This window comes from Dasypus novemcinctus, chromosome 30 (assembly GCF_030445035.2).
Source record: "Dasypus novemcinctus isolate mDasNov1 chromosome 30, mDasNov1.1.hap2, whole genome shotgun sequence".
Lineage (NCBI taxonomy): Eukaryota > Metazoa > Chordata > Mammalia > Cingulata > Dasypodidae > Dasypus > Dasypus novemcinctus.
The window spans coordinates 29,651,536-29,663,727 of NC_080702.1; the positions used below are offsets into that span (position 1 = coordinate 29,651,536).

Below are 12,192 nucleotides of genomic sequence, written 5' to 3' on the forward strand. Positions count from 1 at the left end.
GTCACGTGAGGTCTTTTTGTTACAGCAGCTCAGCTTATACGTCTACTGACTCATCGTCCGCCTTAACCCTCGGCCAGGGGGTGCCCCGTCGGGCCACGCACGCGTTTCAAGCCGAGCAGTTTCACGTTTTATTGTCAAGTATAAAGGCTTTGTCCGCAGAAGGGTGCCAGGGTCCTGGGCGCCGGGCAGAGGTGGACGAGCGGGCCAGCTGGCTCCCAGGCGCCACCGCCAGTCCCGTGGGGGGCCCTGTCCACGCCCGGGACCGCCCGCTGGTTGCCAAGAGGCCGAGGTAGCTGTGCGAGGCGCCGGGCTCGGGGTGGAAGGGCAGGGGCTCACATCAGCGCACAACACTGGCACGTCTTCTGCTTAGGGCCGCCCGCCCCTTCGCCCTCGCGGGGGGCGGGGGGCGCAGACAGCGGCGTGGGCGCGGACGTGGGCACGGGCTGGGCGCCCGGGTTGGCGCCAGGCTCCCGGAGCAGCGGCTGGCACTCGGCGGGCTGTTCCGGGGCCAGGAGGGGTGTGGCGGCCCCAGGACTGGGGGGTTGGTCCGGCGCCCCCTCCAGGCAGTCCCCTGCCGGCCTGGGCTGCCCCCCGGCCTCGCTCGCCTCCCCAGCTGGGGCTCCCTGTCCTTCGCCTGACTCCCTTGGCTCTCCTGGACCCACGGCTCCCACCGCCTCTTGGGTCTTCTCGGCCTCCAAAGGTTCCTCGCCTCCTTTTCTCTCCACCTTCAGTGAGGCCTCACCTTCTTTCTCCTCCAGCCCCAGGAGTTCCTCACTTCCTTCCCTCTCTGTCGTTGCCTGTCCCTCACCTCCTCTCTTCTCATCTCCCAACGGCTCGACTCCTTCCCTGTCTGTTGTTGCCTGTTCCTCACCTCCTCTCTCCTCATCTCCCAACAGCTCAACTCCTTCCCTGTCTGTTGTTGCCTGTCCCTCACCTCCTCTCTTCTCATCTCCCAACGGCTCGACTCCTTCCCTGTCTGTTGTTGCCTGTCCCTCACCTCCTCTCTTCTCATCTAATGGCTCAACTCCTTCCCTCTCTGTCGTTGACCGTTCCTCACCTCCTCTCTTCTCATCTCCCAACGGCTCAACTCCTTCCCTGTCTGTTGTTGACCGTTCCTCACCTCCTCTCTTCTCATCTCCCAACGGCTCAACTCCTTCCTTGTCTGTTGTTGACCGTTCCTCACCTCCTCTCTTCTCATCTCCCAATGGCTCAACTCCTTCCCTGTCTGTTGTTGCCTGTTCCTCACCTCCTCTCTTCTCATCTCCCAACGCCTCAACTCCTTCCTTGTCTGTCGTTGCCTGTCCCTCACCTCCTCTCTTCTCATCTAATGGCTCGACGCCTTCCTTGCCTGTCGTTGCCTGTCCCTCACCTCCTCTCTTCTCATCTAATGGCTCGACTCCTTCCCTGTCTGTCGCTGACTGTTGCTCACCTCCTCTCTTCTCATCTCCCAGTGGCTCCTCAGCTCCTTCCCTCCCTGCTGCCGACAGTCCCTCACCTCCTCTCTTCTCTACTCCCGGAGCTGCTTCTGCTCGTCTCCTCTGCACCTCCCAGGATTCCTCACCTCTGCCCCTCTCTGTCCCCGGTGGGCCCTCACGGCCTCCCTCCATCCCCGCCGCCCTGGGCCCCTCCAGCCCCTCCACCTGCAGCTCCTCCCACTCCTCGCTGAGCGTCACTCTCTCCACCCAAATGAAGGACCCCTCCTCTCCCCCGGAGCCCCCCGGCCCCCCGCCCCCAGGAGCCCCCTCTCCTCCCGCAGCGGCCGCCCCCGCCCACCTCTCCTCCTGCGCGGCCCCCGGGCCCCCTGCCTGCCTGCCCCAGGGCCTCTGCGGCGCTGCCCTCGGCGCCCCCCACCCCTTCCCAGACCACCTCCACGACGGCCCCGGCCCCCTTCACCCAGGACGGGAGCTCGGGGCTGCCGGCCCCCGGCCTGTCCCTGATGGCTTCCAGAACCATCGCCTCCACCTTCGCCTCCAGCTCGGGGCCGGCGCCGCCTGCTGCCCAGTCCTCCGTGGGCCTCAGCCCCTCCCACACCACCCGCACCACGTCCCCCCCGTGGGCCTCACCCTCCTCCCCTGCAGCCACGGCGGCCCCCCGACTCGGCCCCATCTCCTGGGGGGCGCCGGGCGCAGGGCAGGGGCCGTTGGCTTTGGCCGTGGCCTCGGAGGGGACATCCGGGGACTGGTCCAGCGGCCCGGCAGGCAAGGAGGCTCTCTTGTCCAGATGTGCCTGGTCTGGGGGGGGGATTCGGGGGCGGAAGGAAGAGGAGAGGCGGTGAGGAGGGGCTGGGAGGGTCCCCCCCGATCTGGCCCACCCCCGGGCCTGGGGGCTCACCTGTGGGACCTGTCTCCGCCGCGGGCTGGGAGAGAGGACGGGCACCCTGCAGGGACGGCAGAAACGAGGTCAGGCCCAGCCCCCACCTCTCCACCTGCCTGTACGGACCCTGCTCAAGCACGCTCCGTGGCTCCCCAGTACCTTCAGAACCAAAGCCCTCATTGCACCTGCACCTCCGTCACCTGTCTCACCTGCCTCTGCGCCACTGCCTCGCATGCAAAAGGAGCTTAAGAGCGGCAGACTCGGCCCAGTGGATAGGGCGTCCGTCTACCACACGGGAGGTCCGCGGTTCAAACCCTGGGCCTCCTTGACCCGTGTGGAGCTGGCCCACGCGCAGCGCTGATGTGCGCAAGGAGTGCCCTGCCATGCAGGGGTGTCCCCCGCGTAGGGGAGCCCCACGCACAAGGAATGCACCCCATAAGGAGAGCCACCCAGCGCGAAAGAAAGTGCAGCCTGCCCAGGAATGGCGCCGCCCACACGGAGAGCTGACACAGCAAGATGACGCAACGAGAAGAAACACAGATTCCCGTGCCGCTGACAACAACAGAAGCGGACAAAGAAACAAGACGCAGCAAATAGACACAGAGAACAGACAACCAGGGGAGGGGGGGAGGGGAGAGAAATAAATAAATAAGTAAATCTTTTAAAAATAAATAAATAAAAGGAGCTTAAACGCTGCTGTGTGCATTCAGCCAATTCCTACCCATGGGGGGTCAGCGCGGGCTGATAGCGGGGTGCCTGCAGAGGAGGGAGACTTAAACCTTGACTCATAGACCTTACATCCCAGGGGTAGAAGTCAGATAATAAACAAACATAAACACAAATAACTATCTAATGACAGGAAGCAAGAAGGAGCTAGGTGAAAAAATAGAAAGCAGGGTGAGACACCCCCCCCCCCCCCCCCCCCGTGGACCCGAGAGGTGATGGGGGAGATGGCAGGAAACAGAGACTTGAAGATGGAAAGGAGCTGACTGCAAATCAAGAGAGAGGGAAAGGAAGTGGACTTGGCTCAACGAATAGAGTGCCTGCCTACCACATGGGAGGTCCGCGGTTCAAACCCCGGGCCTCCTTGACCCATGTGCAGCTGGCCCATGCGCAGTGCTGATGCGCGCAAGGAGTGCCCTGCCACGCAGGGGTGTCCCCCGCGTAGGGGAGCCCCACGTGCCAGGAGTGCGGCCCGTAAGGAGAGCCGCCCAGCGCGAAAGAAAGTGCAGCCTGCCCAGGAAAGGTGCCGCACACATGGAGAGCTGACACAACGAGATGATGCAACAAAAAGAAACACAGATTCCCATGCCACTGACAACAACAGAAACGGACAAAGAAGATGCAGCAAATAGACACAGAGAACAGACAACCAGGGTGGGGAGGAAGAGGAGAGAAATAAATGAATAAATAAAATAAAAAATAAATAGAAAACACAAGCACATCTGTGGGGACCCTTTCCCCACCATGAAGGCTGGACCCCATGCCCACTTGCCCAACGATGGCACTTCTCGTTCGGGTCCCATCTGCTAACAACGAGCAAAACTTCCCCAAGCACCCGTCCCTGGGGCTAAGCTGTGATCTCACCACCCCTCCCAACAACTCTGAAAGGTGTAAGCTGTTACGGCTCTCGCTTTCAAGAGGGGGAAAATTGAGGCTCGGGCCGAGGAAGCGACTGGTCCAAGGTCTCAGGGCAAAGAAGGAGCAGCGGGTGGCTGGGAATCCAGAACGTGTGACCGAGCCACACCTCGGAGGGCTCCTGCTTTGGGTCCTGCTGACGAGCACCTGTCCACCCCCTCCCCCATGCCAGTGGGCCCCTCACCTGTCTGCGCCAGGTGGGCCTGCCCACAGGCTTGTGCTGGGCACCCGTGGACGCACTTTGCAGCAGCTGCAGCTGGGACTGGAGTCTGGGGGAGAGACGGGGCGGCTAGGAGCTGGGAGCCCGGGCCCCCCTCAGCCACCTCCCAGAAGCATGCCCGGGGTGCCGGCTGCGCCAGGCTGGGGCAGGGCGCGCAGCGGCCCCACTCACGTGAACAAGCTGTCTTCCAGGCTCCGGATGTGGGCCTGCGCCTGGCCCTTGGGGGACTGCGGGTCGGGGGCGTCGGGTGGCTCGGGCCCTTCCGCGGCCCCATCCATCAGCCAGCGCTCCCGGAGAGACGTCCTCTGGGCGTGGGAAGGGGAGCCGGGGTGGGCATAAAGAGCCCACCCCAGGGCTCCCCAGCTGGGCAGAGCTCTCACTGTTCCACAAATTCTCACCTCATCACCCCTCCCCCCAAGTCCCCCCAGGCTGGGGCAGGCACCCATCGTCCGCCAAAACCATCCCAGGCTGGGGCAGGCACCCATGGCCCCCCAAAATGATCCCAGGCTGGGCAGGTGCCCATTGCTCCCTAAAAACCATCCTGGGCTGGGCGGGTGCCCATCGCCCCCCAAAACTATCCCAGGCTGGGGCAGGTACCCATCGCCCCTCAAAAATCATCCCAGGCTGGGCAGGCACCTATGGCCCCCCAAAACCATCCCAGGCTGGGGCAGGCACCCTTGGCCCCCCAAAATGATCCCAGGCTGGGGCAAGCACCCATGGCCCCTCAAAATCATCCCAGGCTGGGCAGGCGTCCATTGCCCCCTAAAAACCATCCTGGGCTGGGCAGGTGCCCATCACCCCCCAAAACTATCCCAGGCCGGGACAGGCACCCATTGCTCTTCAAAATTATCCCAGGCTGGGCAGGCACCCTTGGCCCCCCAAAATCATCCCAGGCTGGGGCAGGCACCCTTGGCCCCCCAAAATGATCCCAGGCTGGGCAGGCACCCTTGGCCCCCCAAAATGATCCCAGGCTGGGGCAGGCACCCTTGGCCCCCCAAAATGATCCCAGGCTGGGCAGGCACCCTTGGCCCCCCAAAATGATCCCAGGCTGGGGCAGGCACCCTTGGCCCCCAAAACCATCCCAGGCTGGGAAGGCACCCATTGCCCCCTAAAAATCATCCCGGGCTGGGGCAGGCACCCATTGCCCCCCAAAACCATCCCAGGCTGGGGCAGGCACCCACTGTCCCCTAAAAATCATCCCAGGCTGGGGCAGGCACCCATTGCCCCCCAAAACCATCCCAGGCTGGGAAGGCACCCATTGCCCCCCAAAACCATCCCAGGCTGGAGCAGGCACCCATTGCCCTCCAAAACCATCCCAGGCTGGGAAGGCACCCATTGCCCCCCAAAACCATCCCAGGCTGGAGCAGGCACCCATTGCCCCCCAAAACCATCCCAGGCTGGGAAGGCACCCATTGCCCCCTAAAAATCATCCCGGGCTGGGGAAGGCACCCATTGCCCTCCAAAACCATCCCAGGCTGGGCAGGCACCCATCGCCCCCCACAGCCCTACCAGGTTGGCATCAGGGTCCTTCCTGGCTCCCCGCCACCCCAAGCTGGATTGGGGCTCCTTTCTCCACCCCCAAATTGGGATACTGTCCCCATCCTCTTCCCGACGGGGCACCAAACGTCCCCGTCACGCGCACGCACCCTCCCAAGCTGGGCACAGTGTCCCCATGTGTCCCCCTAAACGCCCCCGCTCCCGGATGGGCCGTCCCCCCCCCGAACCGACTCTCCCAGACACCCCACTTTCCGCCCCGGCCCGCCCCCCCAACCTTGAGCCGCTCCACGCGGAGTCTCTCCTCCTCCAGCTCGCGGCGCACGGCGCGGATCTCCTCCTGCAGCCGCCGCTTCTCCTGCGCACAGAGCACGCCCGGCTGCGCGCGGGGCTCCCCGGGGCTCCGGGGGCGCGGGGCGGGGCGGCGCGGGGGGCTGCGCACGCGCTGACTCAGCAGCCGGCGGGGGCGGGGCGGCCGCGCCCTGGGAGGCTCCGCAGCGGGGCCCGCGCGGGATGGGGTCCGGGGAACGGGGGTGGGGTGGGGGAGCTCGATCTAGGACATGAGGGTGCAGAGATGGGGAGCAGGTCGGAGGGACCGGGGTACGGCAGCGAGGGGGGGGCGCGTAGGCGCAGAAGGATGGGGGTCCCGGAGATGGTGAGTGAGAAAGGAAGACGGGGTGCAGAAGGAGGCTGGAAAGACGGGGAGTCCAGGAGATGGGGGTTGGGGGAGATTGGGGTTCAGGAAATGGGGCATCGAGGATGTGGGTGCTGGGAAGGCGGGGGTCCCCGGCGTCACCTTTCTGGGGAGATAGAGGAGCTGCGGGGCGCAGGGGCCCGAGAGTTTCGGTTTGGGGGGGCTCCCGGGGATGGTAGGGTTACTGGAGACCTTTCCCAATGCGGGGTGCCCGGGAAGGGGGGCACTTACGGCGATGACCTCCAGCCGCTGCCGGTAGAGGGAGCTCTCGGCCATGGGCCTGTGGGGAGAGAGCAAGGGGCTGCGGAGTGGGGGGCTCCCACGACTGGACTGTCCCTCCCCCGGCCCCCAAGATCCCACCCAAAGCCCAAGATCTCGCTTTGCCTCCGTGTGCACCCCTCTGCACCAGGGAAGAGTGCGGGCAGAGAGCCAGGGGCCCTTTAGCGGGCAGCAGGCCTGACCCGCCTCTCCGAGCCTCAGTTTCCCCACATCCGTGACCTGGGCCAGGGTAGCTTGCCCTCTCCTCTCTGAGAGCCCTTGAAAGCAAGGCTCCCCGCGAAGCTTAGAGAATAACACCTGCCACGCCCTAAGTGCTCCAAAAATAGTAGCACAGTTGATTCTTCACCATACTTTTAATAATTCACGGGATTCCTGTTTATTAGTAATTATAATAACCATTCCCAGGCGGCGCTGCAGAAACCCTGGGGTCCCGCCAAGTTCCTAACGCTGTGTGTCTTTGCGCAGTCGCACACCCTCTCTGGACTGGGGCTCCTTTAGGCACTGTGGGACCACCCACCCACCTTAACTTGGGGGCTGCCTCCTCCATCTGACATTATCCCTCCCAAGGTCACGGGAGGCCTTCTGAGCTGCGGGGAGAGGGATGTGCCTTTTAAGATTTAACCTGAGCTTCGTTCCTCCAGCGCTGCCCCTTCTCACCTCGAGGACGGCCCCCGGCCCCGCCTTGGTGCCTTCTCATCGCAGACATTTATTGAGCACCAACTGTAGGCAGGGGCTTTACAAGCCGACATCCAGGTCGTGGGGACCGGGTCGTAGCATCCCCCTGACATGGGACACTAACCCAGATGGAGCCCGGGGCACCTGGTCACCACGCGCACAGTAGGCCACTCCCAGCGGAGCTGCCCTTCCGACTGAGAGTCAAACAAGCCACCTCTTCGCCGCCTTGAGTTGTGGGCCAGGCGCTATTTTATTTTATTTTATTTTTTTCTTATGAAGGCCAAGGTCGCTCGTTTTACTTGATTTGTTTTCCAGGCACTATTTGAAATGCTCTGCGAGCCTGACTCCCTGTATCCTCCCCAAGCTCCTAGGAGGCGAGTAGAAGTGTGGACCCCATGACGTGGAGGGGGACACTGAGGCTCTGCAAGAGATGGACAGATTTGTCCCAGGTTGCTGAGTCAGGACAGGGACCCAAACCTTTGGAAATGCTGGAGCGGGGGAGAGTCCAGACCCCCCCCATCCTGGGCCGCCAGGGTTTGGCTGGGGGTGGCGGGGGTGGGGCTCGGGTTTCACCTGGGGGCAGGGGGGCTGAAGTCTCGTTTGGCAGGGGATCCCCCAAAGAAGCCCAGACCCCCTGCATGTGGGTTTGCCCCTGAGGGGGGGGGAGGGTTGGAGGTCCCCCCCCCAGTACTGTCCCACCCCCAAGATGTAATCTCCCTGCCTCTCCGTTACTGGGGGGGGGATCGGGTTCCCGTCGCTAGGCAACCAGGTTTGTAGTTAGTGAATAATGCAACTGGGGGACCCAGAAAGGTGAGGAAGAGCATTGGGGTCCCCGGTGGGGGAGGGGCAGCCCCTCCCCCACCACCCCGGGGGGCTCTTAACTTGGAAAGACCGCCCCCCCGCCGGGGCTACCTAGAGCTAATGCCCGGGACCCTGGGAAAGGCCGGCGGTCATTTCACAGAAGAGACTCTCCTTTCGGCGCTGGGCACTCGCCACCCCCCAGGCGCGTCCTGCACGCCGATGGGGTGACTCCAGAGGGGACAGTGTGGGCGTCCTCCCCTCCCCCCCCATCTCAGCCCTAGCCCCACCCCCAGGCTGGACTTCGGGCTTGCAGCACGTCAGCGGAAAATTCCTGCCCAGGACGCAGCAGGGAGGGGGCTCTACCCCTCCCCCTCAAACTCCTTGGGGAAGGGGGGACATGGAAGGACCCTGGCTTGGCTGTCCCATCCCCCCTCCGGGGAACCCAGGCGGGGGGTTCTGGGCGCCGGAGCCAGGGCGGCGTCCCCTGGGGGCTCCCCCCCCACCACCCCGGGTCCTGCCCACCGTCCCCCGCCGCCCAGGCCACTTACGTGGAACTGGCCCCAGACCACAGCTGGCTCTGAAGGGCCATCTCTGTCCCCGAAGCCCGCGTCCCCCCCGGCTGCAAGGTCAGGGCCCGCCGGCCCGCGGGCTCTCCCCGGAGGCTGTGGCTTGGCAGGCGGGCCCCGGGGCCGAGGGTGGGGGTGGGCGGCGGCCGCGGGCACCCGGGGAGCTGGTCCGGCTGGTTTGGGCCGGGCGGTGGGAGGCGGCCGGGTTGAGGGGGGCTGGCGGGCATTTCTGGGAGGTACTCTCGGCTGTCCTGATCAATTATTTACCAGCCCCGGCCTCCTCGGCCCCACTCGGCTGCCTCCGGGCAAACACGCTCTCGCGCGCGTGGCCGGGCACGTGGGCCCGGGGGTGGGGGGGATCCCTGACCCCCCTCCCGCCCCCCCGACCTCCGCTTGGCACCCCTGAGCTCTCAGATCCAACACCCACCAAGAGCTTCCCGCACGGGTGCCGTGGCTGCGGGGCACCCACGTGGCTGGACACATGGACAGGCCAAATGCCCTCCTTCCCGGGCCCCCAGCTGGTGGGGGGGACGGGGGGGAAGGGACAGACAGATTCAGAACAAGGGGCCCGAGCCCTGGCAACTGTGGACAGATTGCTTCCTGGGTCCATGCCTCAGTTTCCTCTTCTGTGAAATGGGCATATTTGATCACGTGGCCTCTGGGACACTGGCCACCCCTCAGGTGCCGTATTAGGGGTGGGGGGGTGGAAAACACCCTGAGATTAAGGGTCCCTGCTCAACCTTTCCGTCCCATTCTTAAAGGGCCAGCGTGCCCTTGCGCAGCTGACTCGATTTCTTCCAACCACCGCCTCCGGGAAGGCTTCACCTACTCTCGGGCTGGGGCAGGGGGGCACCCCTGATCTCCTGCAGTCCCCCTGGTGTTTCCCAATCCCAGCCCGGTCTCGCCACGCGATTCCCATCTGCGCCTCGAAAGAAAGGCCCTGGGCCCCAACTTTGGAGGGCCCCTCCCCGGGTGTGACCGTCCCCGTGCAGCAGAAGGAACGGGCCCCCTGGAATCCTGCGCTGTCCTCGTCTCGATTACAGGGTACCTGGAGGCCCCACAACTGCCTGCCATCATATCCTGGGCAGACCCCTGAGGCTTGGGGGGATCCCGGGGGGGGAGGGGGCCACTGGTAGACAGGTATGCCCACTGGTGTGTGCCAGCGACCCCTCGTTCAAGGTTGGAGTTGGGGGCGGGAAGAGAAGGGGGTGGGCCGAGGGTGGGGGATCCTCCCGTGCCACCCCCTGTGCTGGCCATCGTGCCCAGGACTCTGGAAATGTTTTGAAAACCAAATCTGACCTTCTCAGTTATTACAAAAGTACGTTTGTCCTGGGCGGGAAGAGAAAAGGTATTTTCCTTCCCCTTGGGTAGCTGGGGTCTTTTTTTTTTTTTTTAAGATTTATTTATTTTTAATTTATTGCCCTTCCCTTCCCCCCGAGTTGTCTGCTCTGTGTCTATTTGCTGTGTCTTCTTTGTCTGCTTCTGTTGTTGTCAGCAGCCCGGGAATCGGTGTTTCTTTTAGTTGTATCATCTTGCTGTGTCAGCTCTCTGTGAGGCGCCACTCCTGGGCAGGCTGCACTTTTTTTTGCACAGGGTGACTTTCCTTACGGGGTGCACTCCTTGCATATGGGGCACCCCTATGCGGGGGACACCCCTGCGTGGCAGGGCATTCCTTGCGTGCATCAGCACTGCGCATGGGCCAGCTCCACACGGGCCAGGAGGCCCTGGGTTTGAACCCTGGACCTCCCATTGGTAGGCGGATGCTCTATCTGTTGAGCCAGAGCTGCTTCCTGCTAGGGTCTTATAACCATCAAGTACTTAGCTGTAGAGTCGTGGCTCTTGTCCCGGGGCCCACTCTGGGGCCAGGATTGCTCTGTGTCTCTCCTATTCAGTTCTGATTCTCGGGACTGCGGTTGGTGCCCAATAAGTATCATTCTGTCATATTTCTTATGCAACTACTACGTGCACAGATAGTGCAACTGTCTTGCAGCTTGCTTCCTGCTCAAGGCAAAATAAGCACATAAACAGAGAAGGAAAGGCAGTGAGCGATAACCACAGGAAAGGTGAGTTAGAGAGAAAACCTGGGGTGAAGGCCGCGTGGGTGACTCGGGCCCATGAAGAAGTGCCATTTGAGCTGAGACCCGAGCAGCAGGAGCCAGCTGTGTAAGGATGCGTTCCACGCAGAGGGGACAGCCAGTGCAAAGGCCCTGGGGTGGAGATGCAGCTGGGGAGGGGGGTTGGGGGAAAGCAGAAACGCTGGAATGGAGGGACGGTGGGAGCTGAGAGCTGAGAAGTGTGCAGAGGTCTTCTGAGCCAAAGGAGGGAAGCTGGGTTTTTATTCCGTTTGGTGGGGAGCCATTTGGAGGGTTTGGATCAGGAAAGTGATTTGGATGCTCCCCCGGCACGGTCAGTTATAGGGAGAGAGGGCCATTCGAGGCGCAGAGGGCTGGTGATGGCTGAGAGAGTGACGGAGAGAAGTGGATACATTCTGAATAAGTTTTGGAGGCAGGGGCGACAGTATGTGCTGAGGTACTGGAGGGGTGGGGGCAGAGAGAAACTGAGGCTGGCTCCTAATTTTTGGCATGAGTAACTGGATGGATGGGACTGTCCAAACAGAGTGGGACTGCGGTGTCCATTCAGAAGAAATGGAGGAGGGGAAGCAGACGTGGCTCAGTGGATAGGGCGTTTGCCTACCATATGGGAGGTCCAGGGTTCAAACCCCGGGCCTCCTTGACCCGTGTGGATCTGGCCCACGTGCAGTGCTGATGCGCGCAAGGAGCGCCCTGCCACGCAGGGGTGTACCTGCGTAGGGGAAAGTTCCACGTGCAAGGAGAGCCACCCCGCATGAAAAAAGTGCAGCCTGCCAGGAGTGGCGCCGCACACATGAAGAGCTGACACAGCAAGATGACACAACAAAAAGAGACACAGATTCCCGGTGCCGCTGATAAGAATACAAGCAGACACAGAAGAACACACAGCGAATGGACACAGAGAGCAGACAACGGGGGGTTGGGGTGGGAGGGGAAATAAATAAATAAATAAATCTTTAAAAAAAAAACACATTAGTTTAAAACAAAAAAGATGAACGGAGAAACAAACTCTGGTCTAGCCATACAATGAAATATCTTTCAGCTATAAAAAGGAACCAAGTTCTGATGTAGCTGACAACGGAGATGAGCCAGGAAGACATCGTGTTGAGTGAAATAAGCCAGACACCAAAGGACACATAGTGTGTGATCTCACTTCTATGAAATAAACAGAAGATGCATTTGAGAGAGTACAGGAAGTTAGTGCTTAATTGGTAAAGAGTTTCTTTTTGCGGTGATGGAAAAGTTTCCCTGGAGAGTTGCGATGGTGTAGCAATTTTGCCAATGTAAGTGAAATTGTATATTTGAAAGTGGGTAAAATTTTAGGTGGTAAATAAGTTACCAGAATTAAAAAAAAATACAACCCCTCCGGGCAGAACTGTAGAACACCAAGAGTGAACCCTGATGCAAACTGTGGACTATAGT

General features: G+C 61.9%; 1 protein-coding gene across 1 annotated transcript; it reads right to left on the bottom strand.

Annotated features, from left to right (window-relative positions):
- Window positions 1-115: 115 nt before the first annotated feature.
- PALM3 (paralemmin 3) lies at window positions 116-8,922 on the bottom strand. The gene is given in 8 exon segments (XM_058290524.1): window positions 116-1,794; window positions 1,796-2,231; window positions 2,332-2,377; window positions 4,136-4,220; window positions 4,343-4,476; window positions 5,943-6,023; window positions 6,591-6,639; window positions 8,663-8,922. Coding segments are annotated over 8 exon segments (2,538 nt in total). The 5' UTR covers window positions 8,908-8,922; the 3' UTR covers window positions 116-332.
- Between the last annotated feature and the right edge of the window lie 3,270 nt (window positions 8,923-12,192).